The 22,179-nt window shown below is 43.0% G+C and overlaps 1 protein-coding gene and 1 pseudogene across 1 annotated transcript in view; one reads left to right on the forward strand and one right to left on the reverse strand.

Moving 5' to 3' along the window:
- Positions 1-22,179, reverse strand: part of THSD4 (thrombospondin type 1 domain containing 4) — a 589,485-nt gene that overhangs the window by 462,177 nt on the left and 105,129 nt on the right. The window contains exons 5-6 of the mRNA XM_087824677.1: positions 16,407-16,854; positions 831-933 (exon numbers count right to left, since the gene is read on the reverse strand). Coding sequence (XP_087680803.1) covers positions 831-933; positions 16,407-16,854 — 551 coding nt within the window. The remainder of the gene's footprint in view (positions 1-830; positions 934-16,406; positions 16,855-22,179) is intronic.
- On the forward strand, positions 15,973-16,164 carry LOC107528267 (cytochrome c oxidase subunit 7C, mitochondrial pseudogene; annotated as a pseudogene).

Below are 22,179 nucleotides of genomic sequence, written 5' to 3' on the forward strand. Positions count from 1 at the left end.
GGGCATAAGCAATAACTGTTGAAATTAAGTGATGGGTACATAGGAGCTAATTGTTATATATTATTATATTATTCTTTGTACCATTACATATGTCTGAAATTTTCTAAAATGAAAAGTTAGATCAAGTGTTAAAAACAAATTTCCCCAAGACTCATGCTTAAAATCTAGCACAGCTTTGGAGCCTGCTTTCTCTGTGATAAGAAGAAACAGCTCAGAATTTAATACTCCTCAGTCCAAAAGCCATGCTATCATCTAGGGTTCAGCAAAGAAAAGTGACTCTGGGATCCAGAGCAGTACTGACCAGCTCTAGCAAAATCAGATCTGTCATTTTGAAAGAGCAGGAACCCTGGTCTTAGAGACAATGCCTGCCTACCACATTTGGAAACAGCACACGAGTCTCCTCTCCCCCTACTATGAAAGTCAGACAACTGTCAACCCTGCATTCCTGCATGTTTTCTTAAGCCACCAGCCCCTGTAACAGAGACCAAGCAAAAGGGGGAACTCCATCCTGCTCACTCCTCTGAACCTTAGTTGGAATCTCTTGCCCCAACCCATGCCCCCGAAGCCCTGTCCTATCCCACTCACCCTGCCATCCTCAGACTCTGCTTGTTCTATCAATGCCTCGCCATCTGATGGATGGTCCGGAGGTCACCTGAGCTAGACTGCCTTTGGTGAAGGCCCCTGCAGGCTCCCCTCCGCTAGGGGTCATACTTCCTCCCCTACTGCCTCTCTGGTCAGGATCACCAACTCCTCCAGCATCAACCTAAAGGCAACAGGGTTAAAGAACAGACAAAAATAATTCCTATAGACAGGGCTGGGTGTATTCTTACCTTCTGCAAATGGTTCCCATTCATAAAAGCGGCCCATGAACGGCTTGTTGTTGTAGGATGCACACTGCACCTCCCGAATACTTCTACTGCTTTCTGGGCACACCTAATAAAGCAAATAGTAAATATGCAATTAGTGTCCATATATATCTTTGCATAGCCCCAGTCAAATCCCAGGAGACAGCTCCAACTTTACATACCAGTCTTTCTCTACCGAAATCAGGGTTTCTGAAAATTTGCTGATGACCTACATCAAAAATTTAAAATACAGATTCCAAGGCTTCACTCTAAGTTTACTAAATCAAAATCTTTGTAAGGACATGAGATTTTTTAACAAGCTCCCAAAGTTAAGTTTTTGCACACCATAATCTGAAAACCGCTAACCTAACCCCCCTTCTGCTCCTGACAAATCAGTCTGCTCACTTCCCCCAAAGAGGTCATCCATTTCCATCTTTGACTTTGGTCATGCCATTCATGTGAATGGGATAGTATTTCCAGCAAACACGTGCAGAGAGAGCCCTTACTATGCGCAGGCACTGCTTTGCACATGTTATACATGTTAACTCATTTAACCCTCACAACGACCAATGAGGTAGATATGAGTTTGCAGACTTCTCACAGATGAGCAAACTGAAGCACGGAGGAGCCACTCAGCCAGTGAAGACAGAGGCTGGACTTAACTCCAAGCTGTCTGGTCCCCACCAGACTGCATCTCAGTGTCCTCCCCACTTTGTCTAGATTCTGGTCTAAATTCTCTCCACTACCAAATGATGGACCTCCCAGCCTTTAGCATCACCCAGTGGTCTCCTGAGAAATGCAAATTCCTGCATCCCTCCCCCAAGGCTTATTTTTCAAATGAATCTGGGATGAGGTCCAGAAATCTGTATTTTATCTAATTAGCCAGATGATTCTGATACTCTAGACTAGTCAAAGAGAATACCCAGCTCCCTAAGGCTTATTTCTTTCTTATTTGTAAATTTTCTTATTTGTAAATTTCTTACTTGTAAACTTATTTGTAAATTTGTAAATAAGAAAGAGCAAACAGTGACATAAAATAAATATGAAATAAGACAGTAAGGTCAGAATCCCTCATTCAAATCCAGCAATTTTAAAACTAGCTACACTCTGTTTAAGTGTGGAGGGTGTGTGTATGAGTGTGTGTTTTAATAATCAGAAAGGAAAGGAATCTGGCCTCTTAAATATTAAAACACTGTATAGAAGAAGTCTTTGGAATAAACCACTAATAGGAAAGCTCAAAGTCCTGAAGGATTTATACAGAAATCTACTGTATATATCAGAAACCCCAGGTTTCCTGGAAGACAAGGGAATGGGGGAGGAATGAAACCAGGCAGGAGGAGAGCATCTCCTGCTCAATAAAGGACATTCAGGGAGGCTGCTGGTACAACCCTGATGCAGCCTGAGCCAAACCACATGAAGCAAGAAGCCACGTGAAGTAGAACGTGATGGAAACTGATGGGAAAAAAGGGCTGGGCAGGCTGAGCTCCGACATCAGTGAGAAGGTGACAGGCCAGAAAGGGCTCTGGAAGTCACGCTACCAGTGGCCCTAAAGCCAGAACTGTGGAGGCTTCTGGCAACACCAGCTGTGTCCACAAAAGGTTTGGTGCTAAGATGCTTTTTACAACCCTTTGGCCAGAACCAGAATTCAACTAGGATGTGATCAGTTGGGAGAACTGGGAAAAGGCACCATCCTTGCAACAGGAAACAATTGCAAGGCATTTGTTAAAAATACAGATTCTTGGGCCTCACCCCATGGGGGTGAGGAAGAGGGCATAAGAATAGATGCTGGAATTGCTCTCTCAGTGACTCTGGTGCAGCCAGCCTGGCACCAGACTGCACAGCCACACCCAAACCTCAATCTCATTCCAAATTCCTTAATAATCACAGAGTGGTCGAGCTATGAGAATCAAATCCAACCCCTTTGATTTACTGATAAGGAAACTGAGGCCTGGAGAAGCGGCATACTTTGCCAGGCCCCACAGTGACATAGAGACAGAGCCCAGAGCACTGTCACCCACCCTGGCTATAATAAAAAACTATAGATCAGCTGCTGGGTGGCAGGTTTTCTAAGGGAACCAGACTAGAACAAGTGGGCTAAACATCCTGTTCCTCAAATAACCACACCTACATAAAGCCAAGCTGCTCTGCCACCATGCCCAGCCAGAAGCCACCCTTAATTAACCTGGTGGCAATTACCAGAACTGGAAACTGTAGACCACAAAAACTTAGCCAGTCAGTTTAATCCCTTTTTCTCCATCAGCAAAATAGTGTAAATAGGCCAGATGGTAAGCCCATGCACCTTCAGAATCATTGTGAATTGCTCAGTATTTGATAATATAAATGTCTATACACAATTCATTAAGTAAAAAAAGTGTTAAAATGATTATGTGGGGTGTGTGTAAAGAGAGAGAAAGAGGTTAAAAGTGTTACCTCTGGAAGGTGGGTTATAGACATTTTCTCCTCACAATTAACTTTTGGTTCATTTGTATTGTCTAATTTTTCTGCAATAAATATGTAATACTTATGTAATAAAAATTTATCAGTGTTGAGCTCTCCCAAATAAATTTGGCCTTTAGACACTTTGCATGTGCTTTCAGTTTATAACCTCATGGTGTGTTTTAATGTCCCAATACTGCCTGGTGTAATTATTACACCCATAGGCAGCTGCAAGCCAACCAGTCACTTGTGATGGATGGGTCATTCAGGATCCCCTGTCCCTGGTCATCAACAAGTTCTTTATATCTGAGCATGACCCAGTTACCTCCTGAGGCAGAACTGAGATGGCACCAGATCCACAGAAGGGGGGTCACCTAAAGTTGCCAGGAGGCAGCCAAGCCCCAAAATTGACTATCCAACTAGCAGTTAGCATAGGAAGGTACAGCAGGAAGTAGCAAGGAAGGTGCCCTGGCAGGTGAGCATGGCCCTGTGTGTGACCCTGAGCAGGGACCCACATGAGGCCAGGCAAGCTGCCAGTCAGAAGCAGGGCACTACTTACTGGGAAGGAGAGGGGCCTGGTCAGAGAAATGCAAGGCTCACAGGGCCCAGATGTGCAAGTGAGTTACTGAGGCAGAATTACGGCACCGGTGAGGAAGCAGAAGCCTGAGGTAATGATGAGAGTGGTGGTGGTGATGATATTAAGAACAGGTAACTTTTATTGAGCACTTACTAAATGCCAGACATTCCACCATGTGATTTATGTATATTAGCTCATTTAATCCTCATGACAACCATTACACCCATTTTTCAGATGAGGAAGCCAAGACAACAAAAAGCTAAATGAGCTGCCCAAGGTCATAGGGCTAATAAGTGGTGGAGTCAGAATCTGAACCCAGGCACTTTGGGTCTCGAACACATGCTAGTAACCATTATGTCATCATGGCCCTTGGGACTGTATGGACAACAAAGTTAATAAGCAATGGATCTCAGACAAGAGGGCCTTGAATGCTGTCAGGAGAGGTCCTAGAGGCCAAGGTCAGATTCAGCCTCTGAGGTATGGCGAAGTGGCCCCAGGTGCAGGAGCTGGAAGCTGTGAGTGGAGCATGAAAACCGAGCTGGGCCAGGGAAATTCTGTTTCGGGTCTCTTTTGTAGATTAGATTGGTTTTTCTTGTTACACCACTAACAGTACATGATCTCCTCTCAGTTTACAGCTCTCTGAAGTTAATACTTCCAGGTTACAGGTCATTTTACATTAGCTATGGTTTAAGTGGGTTGTTTCCTGATGCCATAGACTGAGTCACCCTCACCTTATCAGGAACTGTTTCTATATTACACTGTGAGCTAGCTTTGGGCAGATTTTCTGCAGACAGCGGATCTCTTCCATGGACACAGATTCTTGGGATTTTCAGGCCAGAAAACTGAGGCAGGGAAAAAGTCATGTTAATAGAGATCAGGTTCACTCAGAATTGAGCCAGAAAAGACTGGAGCTTCAGAGCCAAGTGATGTCTCCTGGGAGATAAGTTCCCTCAAATGAGTCCCTTCCGCCCAAAGAGGGAAGGATGTTTCTACTGGTCTCTTATGGGAAGAGGAAGAAAGATGCACTTTAATATAATAAGCTGAATCCTTATAAAGCCCTTCAGGCCCTATCCAAAGTTCCATCTAGACATCTGCCTGGGGTTGCTATGAGTCACAAAGAGTGTTATGGAAACTGGGGCTATGTTTCCAGTGACCTTGGTTAATCAGAGATGACAACGGCCTGTACCTAACTTCACTGCTCAAGAGGCCACTGTTGGTGATCACACAGTTACTTTTCGGTAATTAATTACTTTCAGTTCCCCAGGAGACTAAAGATCATCATCCACAATGAAAGTGGCACCAGGGAACATGACCTTAAAGTGTGCCTGGGTCAAATATGCACTTTTTTTATCCTCTGCATTGCTCTGGATTCAATCCAAAGACCAGCTACCATAGCAACATATGTGTTTAACATCACCACAATAAGGAAATCTAAAAAAAAGAAATCCAGAAAATATCCCTACACTGCCATGACAAAGTGGCTGTGACCTTGGGCAAAGCAATTTGCTTCTCTAAATCTAAATTACTCTCCCACTCCCACCTCCCAGGCATTCCGTGAGAATTAGATTAGTAATACGTTCAAGTTTCTAACTGGTAGCAATGTTCAGTAAATGTTAGCTGAATCGGAATCTAAGTAGACATCACAGATGAAGCCACCAGTTCCAGCAGCTGTAAGTGCCTGAAACGTAGGTGTTCGGAGCAACCTTTGTTTTCTAGCTATAGAATAATATAACCATAGACCAACCTTTCCTAGAAGTAATCCAGCACATTTTTCAAATATGTTTACTGTCTGCTTTCTCAAGCTACTTGGAACAAACTCAACCTTGCAAAACCCCATCTGCCACCCCATCCCTTCTAGCATGCCTCTCACAGGCAGAGAATTGGTTTGTCCAAGAGTTGGCTCAAGTCTTTGGATTTTAAAAATAAGCAAAAAAACTAAGGTTTTCTTAGTTTTCAAACACTTCTTTTCCCCATTCCTGTTCATAATGTTCTCCTAAAGCAGTGATTTTCAACCTGTGTGTCACAGGAATTTTTAAAACATGTAATACCTGACTGTTTAGTCAGAGACACTGACCTCTTTTCCCTTAGGTTGTCAAATTAAAAAATGAAACCAGCTAACACAACAATAGCTGTCCAGTGAAAATGAATCCAAATTATACCTATTTTTTGTCAGATCATCAAAAAATATATTTTTTGGTGTGCCACAGAATTTTAGTGATTAGCTTATATGTGCCATGAGATGAAAAGGGTTGACATTCACTGTCCTAGAGAAAGGTGTTTCCCTCTCATTCAGTGCATACATCACAGATCCAAAGGGTGGCAATGTGGCTAAGCCTACCCATTCACCCAGGAGAACCCTGTATTTTTAAGTACTCTGGACACATGCCTATAAAAATCTAGGCCTATCCCAGAAGGGCTTATTTCTCCCTTGTTAGAATATTAATATATCTCTATGCCTAAAAGAGAGGTCTAAAAGAAAACACCTTTTTTCTAACTAACCAGTAAGTATGTGGCAAGTTGCAAACTTTTAAAACATTCAAAACTCTTACTTTGCCAAGGAGCATAAATTTCCTAGTGGCTACTTCAGGGATCACATGAATAAGGCTGGTTTCCTTCCCTCTGCTATCTGCAAGGGCAGGGTGTGAAATTCCTTCAAAAGTAGTCACTGTGCTCCTGCCATGTGCCACATGTTGTGGCTTGAGGATACAGAGAAGGATCCCTCATAACTGTCTCCTTCGAGGGATTCACAGATCAAAGTGAGAAAATGCATAAAGCAAAACAAGGGGTGGACAAAATTAGGTTTACAGTTGTTCGTATGGAAAAAGACACACAGGTTATGATTATTACAACAGCTTTACTAACTCAAAAGAATGTCATTCACAACTGTAAACCTATTTTTGTACACCCCTGTAAGTAATTCAATGAGAAGAATTTAACTAATTATTTGGGTACTAAATTTCTAATCTTGCAATACAAGGAGTTAACTGGTCCTAATGCTGGTAAATTAAGGAAATAAAAATTGTCAATATACTATATTAAAATGTGGCTAGCAGAGATCAGCAGAGTGGAAGGGGGTGATTTCTTCACCTTTCAGAGTGAGGAGTCAACAGAGAAAATGCGAAGTTGATATATCAAGAAGCAAGCATGCTAATTAGAGTTATGGGGAGAATGACCATTAAAAACTAAACGTTAAACATGACTGTGACCGCATCTGGGGAGAGGGACTAGGACACACTTCTCTCTACTGTTACTTTTTTTTTTCAAGAGACAGGAAGGGAGAGAGAAAGAGAAACACCGATGTAAGAGAGAAACATCAATCAGTTGCCTCCTGCATGTGCCCCAACCAGGAACCCACAACTTACGTATCTGCCCTGACCTGAAATCGAACCCACCACCTTTTGGTGTGTGGGACGATGCTCCAGCCAACTGAGCTGCACCGGCCCGGGCAACCACTGTTACATTTCTTACTATTTGTACATTTTATAATCATGAAAAGTGACAATTGCAAACAATTCATATGTAGGCGTGTGTGATTCATACATATATAGTTCATACGTATGAAATATTTGTGAATATTTCCACTTAATATTTAATAAATATACTTAATATCTATATATTCATATATAGTTCACACAGGTATATGCAAGGTTACTGACAGAATATGAAGAAATCAATTATAAAACTTTCTGTGGAAAATTCCAAGGGTTTCGGAAGACGGAAAGCAGAATTTTCTAAAGAGCATTAACACTAGCATAGATTTCCCAGGTAAGGAGGTTGATGATAAGCTCATGGTAAGAGAAAGTTACACTGAACTGGAATTTAGAGTCCTGTCCATCCACTGACTGGCCCCACAGTTCCTGGCAAGTTTTGCACCTTACAGAATTACACTGAATTCTGACCTGGCCCACTTGCTAAGTTTCCCCTTAAAACTGCAGTCAGGAAGTGTCAGCTCCTCTTCCATTCAATGTCACACTAGATATGGGGCAGAATGAGAATCTGCCCGAACAGAGTATGCTGAACTACACTGGAAATTTGTCCAACATCTTCCCTTAATTTTCAGGTACTGTGAGGCAGAAACAGCTCCACACAGATAAATCCATTGTCAGAAGCCAGTTCCACCCCAGGGAAATTTACCGGAGAAACACTGATACCAGAACTCATCAAATCCCTGTTTGAACATCCCTGCTTGTACATCCCTGCTTTTAGCCCCAGGGGATTTCCTCTCATAAGTTAAGAGCACTCTGAGTAAATTCCTTTGGTAATGAAGCTCCTTAAAAACTTACAACCTTGTCCCCGCCTTGCACTTAACACCTCCCTCCTCCAGCAGCCAGAGTGTCAGTCCCTCCCCAGGAGAAAGCAGTGCTCCAGAGAAGGCGGGAGAGACACTGCCTCCAGCACAGTGTCCTGGTCTGCTCATGTATTTAGCAAATAATAACACAAAACCCCAGAAACAGCTAATAGAAAAGAATTTTAATTTAATTGTATCCCCTGAGGCACCAGAGCAATTGCAGTTTGGTTTTCTCCTTCCCCAGTTTCACCCCTATAAAGACTCTAGTTCTTTGGTTCCCAAGTTTTGGCCTCCTAAGAGCTTCCATGAAGAAGAAATATCTGTTTACTCGAGTCCTTGAGTACTTGTCATTTTTCGCCAGAGCTGAGGAAGTGCAGGGCTGTGGATAACCATGCATGCCACCCTGTGTTACCCTTCCCCGCTGGAGACACAACTGCAGGTGAACCCCGCTCAGTGAACAAATATCTGGTTCCACTGAGAGGTCCCCCCAGGGCCCCTTCGTGCTCCTTGGCCATGATGGGAGTGTAAAGGGACTCTAGGTCCCTGTCACTCCTTCTCCCTAGAAAACTCTCCCCTCACCAGGACAGCCTTCACTTCTCCAGGAAGGCCTTCGATGACTCCAGGGAAGCCGGGTGAATCTCCACTGTCTGGAGATTTCAAAGTGCCCATGGGCATGTGTGGCAGGGCCTGCGCTGTACACTTGTTACCACTTCATTCTGAGACTCTCTCCCACTGGACTCTAGCCCCTTAGGGACAGAGCTTACCCTAGTCTCGGTGTCCCTGACCCACAGCTAAACCCTGACCCGACTCAGTCAATGTCAGTGCTGTGCATGTGGACTCTGACCCAGAACCCGCACAGTCAGCCACCCAGAGAGGTGGGTGGCGAAGACTGATGGCTACTTGAAAAGACCACAGATCCTCTATTTATGCTGGAGTGTGTCACCTCAGCTTCCTCATACACAATGAAGGCAAGAAAATAAAAAACTTTTCTTACCTTTAAAGATGACATTCTATTATTGATTATTAGTGCTGCATTTATTATTGATTTGGCAGTATTTCATAGAGGACACCTTATATGAATCTAGCAATCCTAAAGACACCCTAGAATGTTTAAAATTCCACATGGCATTATAAGGTAGGGCTTAATATTTAATATGCACATTCAAGGGTATAAAGAATTCACTGGCATGAAGCTATCTATAGTTTTACTTTCCTCACTTTAAACATGACTCAAGGCTGATTACATTGAAACTACATCACAGCTGAAATGCTGGGGCTCTCAGCAATCTTGTTTTATTGATGGGCAAAGGGATAGGACTCTCAACCACAGCTAATCCAGAGAACAAAGGGGCACTGACCAAGTCTGACCACTTCATCCACAATTTTGTGACTCAGCACTTAGGAATTGGAAGCTGTTCAGATATGGAAAGAGCTTACTCCACTCCTATCTACAGAGAGGCAGTAAGCCACATTCACTTATCCAAGTCCAAATGGTATACTTAGCAATGTGTCCACACCATGGCAAGTTCCACAGATACATGGCCTGACCTGAACCTTGCATCAAGCCCCTGGAGTAGGTAATATCATCACCACTTTACGCATGGTCCTCAGAGAATTACCTTACTTGCTGGAGGAAACTCAGCTCTCTGATGTTGTAGCTCAGATTTGCATCCAGCTCAGCTTTGCTCCCAAACCCACTATCCCTTGCAGGTCTAACTTTCAATTTAACCAGTTGTTGAAAATTGCCTTGTGACTTTTCACTATGTTTAAAAAAGTTTCTCACTCATCTATCTCATGTATGGAAGTCAAGCAAGGCTGTATGATATTTCTGTATTCCCAGATATTAAACAATAAATTCCCCATTTAGACTGTGATTAGTTAAAATCACAGGAAGGAGGGTCCCTACCCCCAGGCAGGCATGGCAGCCCCTGAGATTCTGACATAATCCTGTCTTCTTGTCTTTGACTAAGCTGCTTCCCCCCCCAAATGCTCTTTTCTCTCTCTTTTTGGCTATCCTTGGAAGCCCAATTCAATTGCTCCAGCCTCAGTAGAGTCTTTTGCAACCCTGAGGCCTCCTGCTCTGTGCTCTGAGTTCTTCCCCTTACTAAAGTGCTCCAGCACCAGGAGCAATGACTTAAAAATAACTGCAGGTGGCACCTTCCCTGCCATTGGACCAAAGGGTGTGACCAGTGATGAAACACTGCTCTGACATATGGAAGTCATCAAAACCATTTCCCCTAATTCAGGCAACCCCTCATGTGTGCATTACCATACATCTCAGAGCTCAGCCCTCTGCTGTGGGAGTGGGTAGTCTTAGAAAGGGGATATTACATTAGAACTGGGGTGGGATATACTGGGAACTTAGGTTCAGGGATGAGTTCTGAAACTAGTGGATATTTCCAACCTTCCCTGGCCTACTTACCCTTCTTTTTCTTCTCCCAGATAATAACAGGGAAAGAACTCTAAATGTATGATTTTTTAATCTTTGGAGAGGACATAAGTGATAACCTACATTTCTTTTTAGATTAGTATAATTTTTCATAATATTGCCCTTTCAACTTTTCCCACTTCGAATAGGAAGATTTGCATAATTTGGGAATTCCTATCATCTCTTCATGTTGGACATGGGGGAGGATATGTAAACATCTACATAAGGTCACTGGTACTAAGATGCTGAAAGCACGTGGGTCCACATGGAGAGTGTGCAAGTGAGACTTAACACAGCAGGACTGAGACTGCTCTCCTTGGAAAGGTCTGCTTGCAAGGGTGGCCCTTGGCTGGGGTCTGGAAACTTGGATGTTGAAAGGGTTTCCACCACTCCCTAAGTGATAAGGTCTGCGGTATCCTTATGTCCAGACCATAGTCTGTGCTAAACATCTACTTTCCTTTTGGACTCGAATTTTAGTATGTGGCAGGCAGAGGGCACCCTTCATGACCAGGCCCCAGTAAAAACTTTGGGCATGGAGTCGCTGACAAGCTTCCCTGACCAACAACATTCCACACATGTTGTCATAACTCAGTGCTAAGGACTTAAGTGTGTCCTGAGACTCCATAGGGAGAGGACTCTTGGAAGCTGGTGCCTGCTTTCCTCTGGACTTGGCCCCATGAGCCTTTCTCTCTGATTTTTCTCTGTATCTTTTTGTTATAATAAATCATAGCTGTGTGTACGACTACATACTGAGCCCTGCAAGTCCTCCTGGCAAATCATCAAACCTAGGAGTGGTTTTGGAGATCCCTAACACAGAGACTTTTAAAGTGTTCATAGGGTATAGAACTTCCAGTCAAGATGGCAATGTAGATGAATGCAGTATTCAAATCCTCCCATAACCACATCAAAATTACAGCTAAACTACAAAGCAACATCATTCAGAACCTCCTGAAATATAGCTGAACAGAAGTCCTACAACTAGGGATATAAAGAAGAATCCACATCAAGATTGGTAGGAGGGGCTGAGATGCAGAATGGGCATCCCACACCCATGTGTGGCAGTTTAAAATTGGGAGGGATAGCTCAGCTGCAGAGGTCCCCCCCCCCGAGGAGCAAGGAGTCCCAGCCCCACACCAGACTGCCAAGGCCAGGGTTCCAGAACCAGAAAAAGAAGTCCCTATAACTTCTGGCTGTAAAAACCAGTAGGGATTATAACTGAGCGAGACAGAGGGCTGTTGGAGTCCCAGGCAGTTCCTGTTAAAGGACCAGCACACCGACTTACTCAGACTCACTCCCTCTGAGCTCCAGTGCCGGGGCAGCAGCTTGAAAAGCACCAGGGACATACAGGGAGGAAATGAATTGTCTGGCATCAGGAGCAGGGGGGACAGCTTTCTGCCAAACAAAAGTACTGTCAGAGGCCATTGCTCCTTTGCTGAGACCCACCCTCAACCACAGAACCGGCAGACAGGCACCATGCTTAGTCTCCATCAATATGGCTCACACTGTCTGCCCTGCTCTGGTGAGTCCCTGAGACCCCGCCAGACACAACTTGTGGGCGCACCCAAGCTATTTCCAGTGGCTTTTCCATATAAATCGCCTCTCTTGCCTCATGCTTCGGATTTTCCTAAAGTCTCTCAAACAAGTAGCATCTGGCCTCTGCATACCCCATACCTTCTGCTAAGTATGGAGTACTAGCAGCACTAGCAGCAGCCTGCCTTGGTTCACAGCTTAGCCTCCCCTGGGCACCTCCTAGCCCAGCACAAGAAGCGGCCATCTGCAGATCGTTCTGTAGCTCGTGCTGGGTGGCTCCAGGCAGGGCACAGGCGGTGGCTGACCTTGCACCTCCTGGGAGGCCCCAGAGCCAGTGCACCTAGTGGACACCTTCAGACATGCCAGATTTCAACCCTACCACCTCCAGAAGTGACACATTCAAGGGGTGGACTTGGTGAGCACCAAAGCCCCACTGAAGCAAGTTCTGTTCCATAGGGTCAATTCCTGCACAGCAGCTCCTACACAGTACTTGCAGCTGATCCTCTCAGCTGATTGGCCTGGGGGTCAATCCCTCCCAGTGTTGCCAGTAGTAATCAAGGCTCAACTACAACAGGACAGTGCACACAGCCCCCACAGGGGCGCACCTGGAGGGCCCAGCTCGGGTGACTGGGGAGGCTGAGAAACTGGGCCCTACAGGACACCTACTACACAAGACTATTCTAGCAAATCTGGGAGATGTAGCAAGTCTATCTAATACACAGAACAAAACATAAGGCAGCCAAAATGCAGAGACAAAGAAATAGGTCCCAAATGAAAGCACAGGAGAAATCTCCAGAAAAAGAATTAAATGAAATAGAGGCAAGAAAACTACCAGATACAGAGTTCAAAACAACAGTTACAAGGATGCTTAAGGAACTTAGTACTTCAAGAAACTTTAGTGAGAACTTCAACAGCATGAAAAAGTACAAAGAAACCATAAAAAAGAACCAGTTGGAAATGAAGGATACCCTACTGAACTGAAGAATAATGTACAGGCAATCAACAGGAAAGTAGATGAAACTGAGAATCAAATCAGCAATTTGAAATATAGGAAGCAAAAAACACCCAATTAGAACAACAAAAAGAAAAAAAGAATCCCAAAATAATGAAGATAATGTAACGAGCCTCTGAGACACCTTCAAGCATACCAACATTCAAATCATGGGGATGCCAGGAGGAGAAGAGAGAGAAAAAAATTGAAAACCTATTTGAAAAAATAATGACAGAAAACTTCTCTAACCTAGTGAAGGAAATAGACATACAAGTCCAGGAAGCACAGAGTCCCAAACAAGATAAACCCAAAGAGGCCCACACCAAGACACATTTTAATTATAAAATGCAAAAGAAAGTTAAAGACAAAGAGAGAATCTGAAAAGCAGCAAGAGAAAAACAATTACCTACGAGGGAGCTCCCATAAGACTTCCAGCTGATATCTCAACAGGAACTTTGAGGCCAGAAGGGAACAGCAAGAAATATTCAAAGTGAAGCACCTACAACCAAGATTAACTACTCTACCCAGCAAAGCTATCATTTAGAATCAAAGGATATATAAACAGCTTCCCAGACAAGAAAATGATAAAGGAGTCCATCACCCTCAAACCAGTATTACATGAAATGTTAAAGGGTCTTCTTTAGGAAGAAGAAAAAAAAGATAAAAAATATGAACAATAAAATGGCAATAAATACATATCTATCAACAATTGAATATAAAACACAAAATAAACAAGCAGAACAGAAACAGACTCATAGATACAGAGAACATTTTGATAGTTGCCAGAGGCAGAGGTGCTGGGGGAATGGGTGAAAAAGGTGAAGGGATTAAGAAGTATAAATTGGTTGTTATAGAATAGTCATGAGGATGTAAAGTACAGCATAGGGAATATTCTAATAACTCTGTATGGTGTCAGATGTGTAAGAGATATAGCGGGGTGATCACTTAGTAAGTTATATAATTTCTAATCACTGGGGTGTACACCTGAAACTAATATATTGTATGCCAACTGTAATTGAAAAATAGAAATGATTTTAAAAATAATTTAAAAAAATTAAAGTGTTCACAGGATATGCCCAAGTCACAAGAAGCCATTGGCTTATAAAAAGAAGATATGCAGCCCTGCCGGGCGTGGCTCAGCGGGTGAGTGTCGACCTAGGATCCAGGCAATCGGGGTTCGATTCCCGGTCAGGGCACATGCCCAGTTGCGGGCTCGATCAGTGACTCTCTCATCATTGATGTTTCTATCTCTCCCTCTCCTTCTCCTTTCCTCTCTCTGAAATCAATAAAGATATATTTTTTTTAAATAAATAAATAAATAAAAAGAAGATATGCAGTACTAGGACCTCTAAGGAATGCTTACTCAATAAGAGCAAGTAGAATGTGGCTTGGCATGACAGGGAGCACTTAGGAGGACCTTGTGCAAAATGTTACAGCAGAGAAGGCAATTAAACCTGCATGATCCTTTGTCAATATTTTATTATTATTACTTTTTGTCCTAGGTTTGAGACATTGGTTTGCCTATTTCTAAAATGACAGCAGATACCATGAATTCACAAGAATTTTTGAAGATTCATTGCAATTCAATCTCCTCAGTAGTGGAGTTACCTCAGAACCTAGAGAAGCCATGGCTGATACATGGGAAGAGACAGCCCTGCTATTGGCAGCATAGGTCTGGCAAGAAGTACATGGCTTTAAAAAATGTAGGCTAAATGAAAGAAATGCTTTGTAGATATCAGGTCCACATACATGGCAAATGCCCTCTCCCTTTTCCTTTCTCTTTATGATTTACTTGGCTTTCAAAATTAAGAAACAGACTAGTCAATGGCAGAATGTGTTCTGCATTGGAAATTAATTCATTTCATTTTAAAAGGATTGCAATGGATATTCAAGAACAAGGACCATGTCCAATCACAGGCACTAGTATTTCTTTTTGATTTATGATCCTCACGGCCACTCTGTTACAAGACAGCACTGATGCCCTATTAAGACTTACCGGTTGATTGATTAGTAATGGCTTTAGAAAAAAATCACTGCTTTACAAAAATTAATAATTCTTAGTGGAAGAACAAGCTAAAAAGCAATCCAGGCATTCAGAGGAATTATTAAAATCACAAATTAAGTCATTTCTATGGACTCTAAAGCAGGAAATATATTTTTAATGAGAAAATTAAAGCTAATATATAACAGCTGTCCTGTTACCCCATAACAGAGTATTAAAGCAGATTAAATTATTAATAGAAAATATAGCAACTTGGAAATTTAACCTTTACACATTCTTTATTCCTTTCTCTTTCATATATAGTATTTAAACTGATATTACTTTTTTAAAAACACATTTGGTCATATTATGTAGTTTCCATTTATAATTTCCTTTGCTATTCATTAGTTGTGGAATCTTCAGCAAGTGCCTCACTACCAGACTTTCTCAAGATTCATATCTAAAGTGTGTGTGCCTGGAAGAGCAAGCAGCCTCCAGGAGACTTACTGGATGATACCTAGGCTAGACAAACATCCAAAACTCCCACTTATTTCGAGCCACCACCGGCTGCCCTAAATTAGCCAAACTGCACTTGACCCACAGATTCCTGAGCAAAGAATATTGCTGACATGAAGTACAGCCGCTGGGAATCTGAAAGTTGTTTGATATGCAGCAATAGTTATATTGTTGTTTGATATGAGCAATAGATTGTCAATAAGTGATTCAAGAAGTTACTAGGGGAGAATAATGGAGAGAAATGAGAGGGAAGGAAGATTTAAAAACTGAAAAACATGGCCTAGCGCACAGGGGAACAAGGTCGTAAAAAAAGGACTTGGTAGGATACCATTTCCTTGGCCTTTGGTCTCTGCACCTTTCGCATGGCTTCTAACAGCACTATGTTGGGACAGAGTATCTGGAGGTTCACAACCTCTGTGGTCCATAGGAGCCACTACCAGGAGGCCCCAGGGAAGAATTTGCAATTTTCAGTGGAAAACAAGTGGTGGTAACTAGTTGTGATGATTACGTACTTTGGATCGGGATTTGCCACACATATTTTTCTAGTAAGGCACCAAATTCTTCAGAAATAAGGATGTTTTAGTTAATCCATGAAACAGGTAATTAATTAATGGATTTCTCTTCTTCCCAAAGCAATGTTTTCCCTTTCATTTATTTTTTCCTCCTTTCTGCACTCCTGCCTCCAAAAAAAAAATTATAAATACAAAAGCATGGCCTAGAAAACCTTGTCTTCTTGTTTTCCACATGTTCACTGCCACCCAACAGGAAGGTAAGAGCCGCGGCCGTCCCAGGCCCAGCTGAGCAGTGTACTCACGTTGGTGTTGCACAGCTTGTACTGGCGATAGGCCCCAATGCAGGAGATTGCTGCAGACCGGGCTGGCTGGGAGAAGCTGGGGGCTGCCCTGTGGGCCCCCATACCATGGTTGCTGTTTGTTTCTGGGCTGTGCAAGAAACCTGAAGCTGCAGGGAAGTCTTGGTCATGGGTCAAAGGCAGCTGGTAGATGGAGGCCTCTGAGGCCTGCAGTCCAGAATGAGGGCCACTGTCACTCTGGTACAGAGGTCCATGATGGGGGGCCCGGTGGGCTGGAAGGCTATAGCCATAGCTAGGACCCAATGCCCCCTGGGACTTGGAATGCCGGGACGAGGGCCTCTGCCTCCGAAGCCTCTGTGGCGAGTGCGCGGAGTCCGTCTGCAGTGGTAAAATGTACGGGGCCTTCCCATAGCCATACTTGCCAGGGCCGATGGGACCTCGAGTCTTGCTCCTATGGAGAGACACACAAGAGAAGAAGAGATGAATAGTCATGAGAATTGTCACATTCACCCAGAAGCTCTGGTCCATAGTAGAGGGACTGGGTAGGAACAGAAGCCTGGGAGAGAGCCTGTGGTGGAACAGGGGGGTACATTCCAGGAGAAGGGGGTGTCATGGGGGCTGGCACAGGCTCTACAGAGGCTGGAAGGTGGGAATCAACTGTGGGTGTTGTAAGTGGTTGAAAATGAGGTTAGGATGGTGAGCTGTGGTCAGTACGTGACTTGTGTCAGGGAGTTTGGGTTTTATAGGTTGTAGGGATATACTGAAGGCTTTTTGAGAAGTATAAAGATATAATTGTAATTTCAGCCATAGTAACTTCCTGTTCATTTCTTTTCTGATAGTGGTTTGTGGGGTTTTTGTCACTCAACTATGCCTGGTATTTCAGACCCTGTTTCCATTACCATCCATGCCCAGATAGCTTTTCTAGGAAACCAGAACTTAGCTAAGCAACAAAATTCTAACGCAGTCCTAGGCCTGACATGCGCTGAGTCAGACTTAAACCCTGAAGAAATCAGACAAGGTTGAGCAACTGACTACTCCCTCACTCTGGAGGGAACCCACGCTGAACACTGAGTTGACGGTCATCTTCACATCGGTACGAATTTATGGAGACCTGCTGCTTTGTGAGACCTTAGGAAAATCATGTAAATAGTGATGTGTTTGGAAGGGTTTGACAACTGGCATTCCAAGTGGGGAAAAGCATTTTTTTCATTTCCATAGTACAAGTACTCCCACCATGGCCAATTTCAAGCTGCCATTGTGAAGACACAATCAGCTCTAGTGAGGGGGAAAAAAAAACAGCTCCAGCACACCACTGCATGTAAATTGACTACAGAACTATTTGCATAATATAGGACTGGAAGGATTTACAAAAGTGAATCAAACATGGTTCCCAAGACCTCAACCTTACAAATAAAAGCAACTAAACATAATGCAGGGCAGGATAAAGGCCTTGGAGGCATTGCAAAAATGATGCATTGGGAATTCTGAGGCAAGAGGAAGCACATCTTTCTTTTAATATCTTTTTATTTATGTTAGAGAGAGGAAGGGGCAGGAGAGAGAGAGAGAGAGAGAGAAACACCAATCAGTTGCCTTCCATATGCAACCCGACCAGGGACTGGACCTGCAACCTGGGTATGTGCCCTGACCGGGAATCAAACTGGCGACCTTTCGGTGCATGGGACTATGCTCAACCAACTGAGCCACACTGGCTAGGGCAAGATAAAGGACTTTTGACTGGTGGGATCTGAGAAGGTTTCACTGCCACTGGTCTGAGATTTGGGAAGCACAGGTTCCAATATTCTGTGGAAGGACTTAAGTCATATAACTCTTACTTATTTGTAAAATGACTGAACTGGATTAAATGACTGCGAAGGTCATTCCAGCTCTAAAATTATATGCTTCCATAATAATTAATTCTACGTTTACATAAAACTGGAAATGTGCCCAAGGGTTTCTACAAGATGGCCCCATTAAAATAAGGACATTAAAATAGCAATCAAGGTGAAACGTTAATTTCTGCCCTTATGAGGAAATTCTTTCTTTACTGTACATAACCATCGAATATAAAATTTAACAGACCACAACTAATTATTAACATCTTTATCACTAATTGCACCTTCATTCTTAGCTGATATAGTTTTGAATTAAACTATGCTACAGGGCTTATTTTGCCTTTAGGCATTTCTCAATTAATCCTGGCAACACTTGGGACTCTGTTAAGGAAGGAGATCCAGCATGCTGCTTTAAGAGATGCAATTAAGAAGTTAGTCTTAAAATATGTATAACTTGAATGTAATTTGCCTTTTTCTTTCTTGTGGCAGGCCAGGTAAAATGAATGACATCATGCAAAGACAAAGGAGAGAATTTCTCTGTGTGTGTGTGTGTCTTTTTTTTTAAGATCTGAAAGCCTACTAAAAATTCTAGCCTCGAAGTAAATACTGGGCGGAGACCCCCAGCTGGGGGTAACAGAAAGGCAGCAGAGGTTCTTAAACATGAGTGTGCACAGGAAATACCAAGGGATCTTGTTAAGAGACAGGCTCTGATTCAGGAGGTCCAGGGCAGGGCCTAAGGTTCTCCATTTCCAACAAGCTCCCAAGTGCTGCTGGTGCTGCTGGTCCACAGACCCAGAGCTTTGAGAAACAAAGTCATAGGAGAGAATTAAAATTCCAAACAAAAAGGTGAAAATTCAACATCAAAATGTATCATGTTTAATGAATAAATATAGATATAATTTTTTTTTAAAACCCTGAGTTTGTGACATTTTTACAAAAATCTGCTGACCTAGGCGAGACTGCACTGTGTCAGCTCACCCAGTGAGAGCTGCTGAAGAAAGACTAACTGGATCTCACTCTGGGGAGCAGAGGAGGCAGAGGACCTGCTGCTGACTGAGGACTTGGATAGCATCTTTTCAAAGACTGCCCATCACTCCTGAGGGGGCATGTGCACATGTGCACATGTACATTTTTGTTTTCACACTGCCTTGTGGGAGGCTATTCCTAAGTGGGAGAACCATTCAAAACCCACAAACAGCAACACCACCAGAAAGACGATCATTTGTAAATAAATGACCAGCTAATTCTGAGAACCAGACTAAAGAGAATGAGCAGCCAATTAGGGTGTAATTATGAGAGATGTGATTTCTGAATACTTCACTCAGAACACTTGGACAAGCAGCAGGTTCATCCCCGCTTGGCCAGGAGAACCTGTGTTTTCCTTACAGCTGGTCAGAGAGAATCATCCTGACCATTCAGAATGGCCTCTTCCCCCCCCCTCCCAAGGACAGAGTCCATCTGGCTACTTGCAGAGCCACTTACATGGACCGGGCAGATTTATGCAGAGCTGGGATAACAAGCACAGATGTGGCTGAGGTGAACTGTGTGGCCAGTTAAGCCTCCCAGGGGTCCATGCAGTAGGTGCCTGGGGGGCTGTTAGGTTGGTTACTTCTGCTTGGTCTCCCCATAACCCATCTCCAGAATTTTACCTTAGCTTCCCCACTTGTCAAAACTCTGGCTAATTTCAGAAAGTAAAGCCTTAAGAAAGAAACAGAAAAAGCCCAGTCTGGAGATCAAAGATATGCATGCTAGTGTAGTATAGTGGTTAAATGACTTGGACTCTGAAGCCAGGGTTTTTGGGTTGATATTCCACTTCTACTTGCTAATTACTGAACCTTTGGAAAAGTTACTCAGTATTCTGATGCCTAAGTTTCTTCAAACAGGGCCAAAACTAGGATGAGGCCAGTGAAGCACTTAGGGTCAGGTGAGTGCTGGTTTAACCTGAGAGTGATGTCTTCTTAAGTTTTGTACCTAAGGGCCTCACCTTAGGCCCAGTCCTGGCCCTGTATGCATTTTTAAATAAAGATGGTAATAGCATCTTCCTTATAGGTTGTTTTTGTTTGTTTGTTTGTTTGGTTGGTTTGGTTTTTTTTAATTAATTTATTTATTCTTACAGGTTGTTGTAAAGAGTAAACAACTTAATAAGAGCAATGGACTTAAATCATGACTAGCACAGAGCATGGATGATACAAGTATTTGCTTTAAAAAAAAGAATGCAGGAATCCTCATGCATTCCTGGCATGTGAAATGGTGCACAGTTGCTTAGGAAAACTATCTGGAAGTTCCTCAAAAAATGAAATGTAGAGTTACCATATGACCCAGCAATTCCAATCCTGGGTATATACCAAGAGAAATTAAAACATGTCCACACAAAATCTTAACCCTGAGAATTGATAAGCAAAATAGAGTATATCCATAGAGTGGATTATTATTAGCCACAAAAGGGATGAAGCACTGATGTATTCTATAATAGAGATGATCCCTGAACACATTCTAAGTGAAAGGAGCCAGACACAAAAGGCATGTATTTTATAATTCCATTTATATGAATTGTCCAGAACAGTCAAGTCCACAGAGACAGAAAGTAGATTAGATGTTGCCAGGGGCGAGGGGGGGGTGGGGGTGGAGATAAGGAGTGATGCTAAGGATACAGGGTTTCTTTTTGGGGTGATGAAAATGTTCTGTAATTAGATACTGATGATGGTTGTAGGACATTGTGAATATATGAAAAGCCACTGAATTATACACTTTAAATGGTGAATTTTATGGTATGTTAATTTATCTCAAAAAAGCTGTTACTTTTTAATGAGAGCATGAATAATTTCCGTCTCATCTACTTACAATGATATCAGAAAGATCAAATTGAGGTTACTGACAGGAATGCATTTTTAAAATCTGAAAGCAGTTTTTATCATATGTTTTCCATCATTTGTTTCAACAACCTTTAACAAACCTATATCAAGCAACTTCTATGAACATCTACTGAGCATCGTGTTTTTTCTCCTTGTTCACATTTCCAGCCCTGACAACATAAGGAAATACAGAGTCCCCTTGCCCCACAGCATGGCTCAGTGACAAGAACATAGCAGTAAGGGTTCTGACATCAGGTACCAGGCCCAGGTCTTCCAATGACCTACCATGGGTGTCTGGGGAAATTGTTGTTTCTTGAGATAATGGCTGCAAATAGCAGTTTGGAAAAGGCAATAAACACATAAAATATTTTCCTCACAACAGGCTGGCTGCCATCCAGGGCTCATTATGTGTGATATTGTGCAGCTTTGTGATGTTAATGCCAATCAGCCAGTGTGATGATTCACGAAAAGACACCACCACATTTAGTCTCCTAACTACACAGGAACCCTGGAAATGTGTCATCTACAACCATCACCCATAACTGACAACACCCATATTTCTTTTCCCTGCCCGGAACCTTTTCCTCAAGGTCAACCGCATAGACCTGACTAACCTCTAGACCAGAGCCTGCTTCTCACCTGTGACATGCACGCAAATCACCTGGGGATCTCGTCAAACTACTGATTCCAGAGGCCCGGTGAGCCTGATTCTGCATTTGTAACAAGCTCCCAGGTGATGCTGAGGCTGTGGGACCTAGGTACACCCCTTGATAGCTTCACCTAGACGTCCCCACAGACACCTTAAACTAAACACATTCAAGGCCAAATTCAGCATCTTTCCTCACCCAAGCTGGTCTTCTAATTCTTCCTATATTCTCCATCTCAGTTGTTCTCAAATTTAAGTAACCATCAGAGTCACCTGGAAATGTTGTTTATATTGTTCAAATGGTTGCAGAAACCCACATGCAAAGTTTGATTCTGATCTGGTGTGGAGTCTGAACATCTACATTTCTAACAAGTTCTAGGGAAGAATTAAGGGGAAGAATTAAGAGGTCAGTGGTGCTCCGTGCATACCTGTCAGAGCTGGAAAGC

The sequence above is a fragment of the Miniopterus natalensis genome, chromosome 1, assembly GCF_054644295.1.
Source record: "Miniopterus natalensis isolate mMinNat1 chromosome 1, mMinNat1.hap1, whole genome shotgun sequence".
Classification (NCBI taxonomy): Eukaryota; Metazoa; Chordata; class Mammalia; order Chiroptera; family Miniopteridae; genus Miniopterus; species Miniopterus natalensis.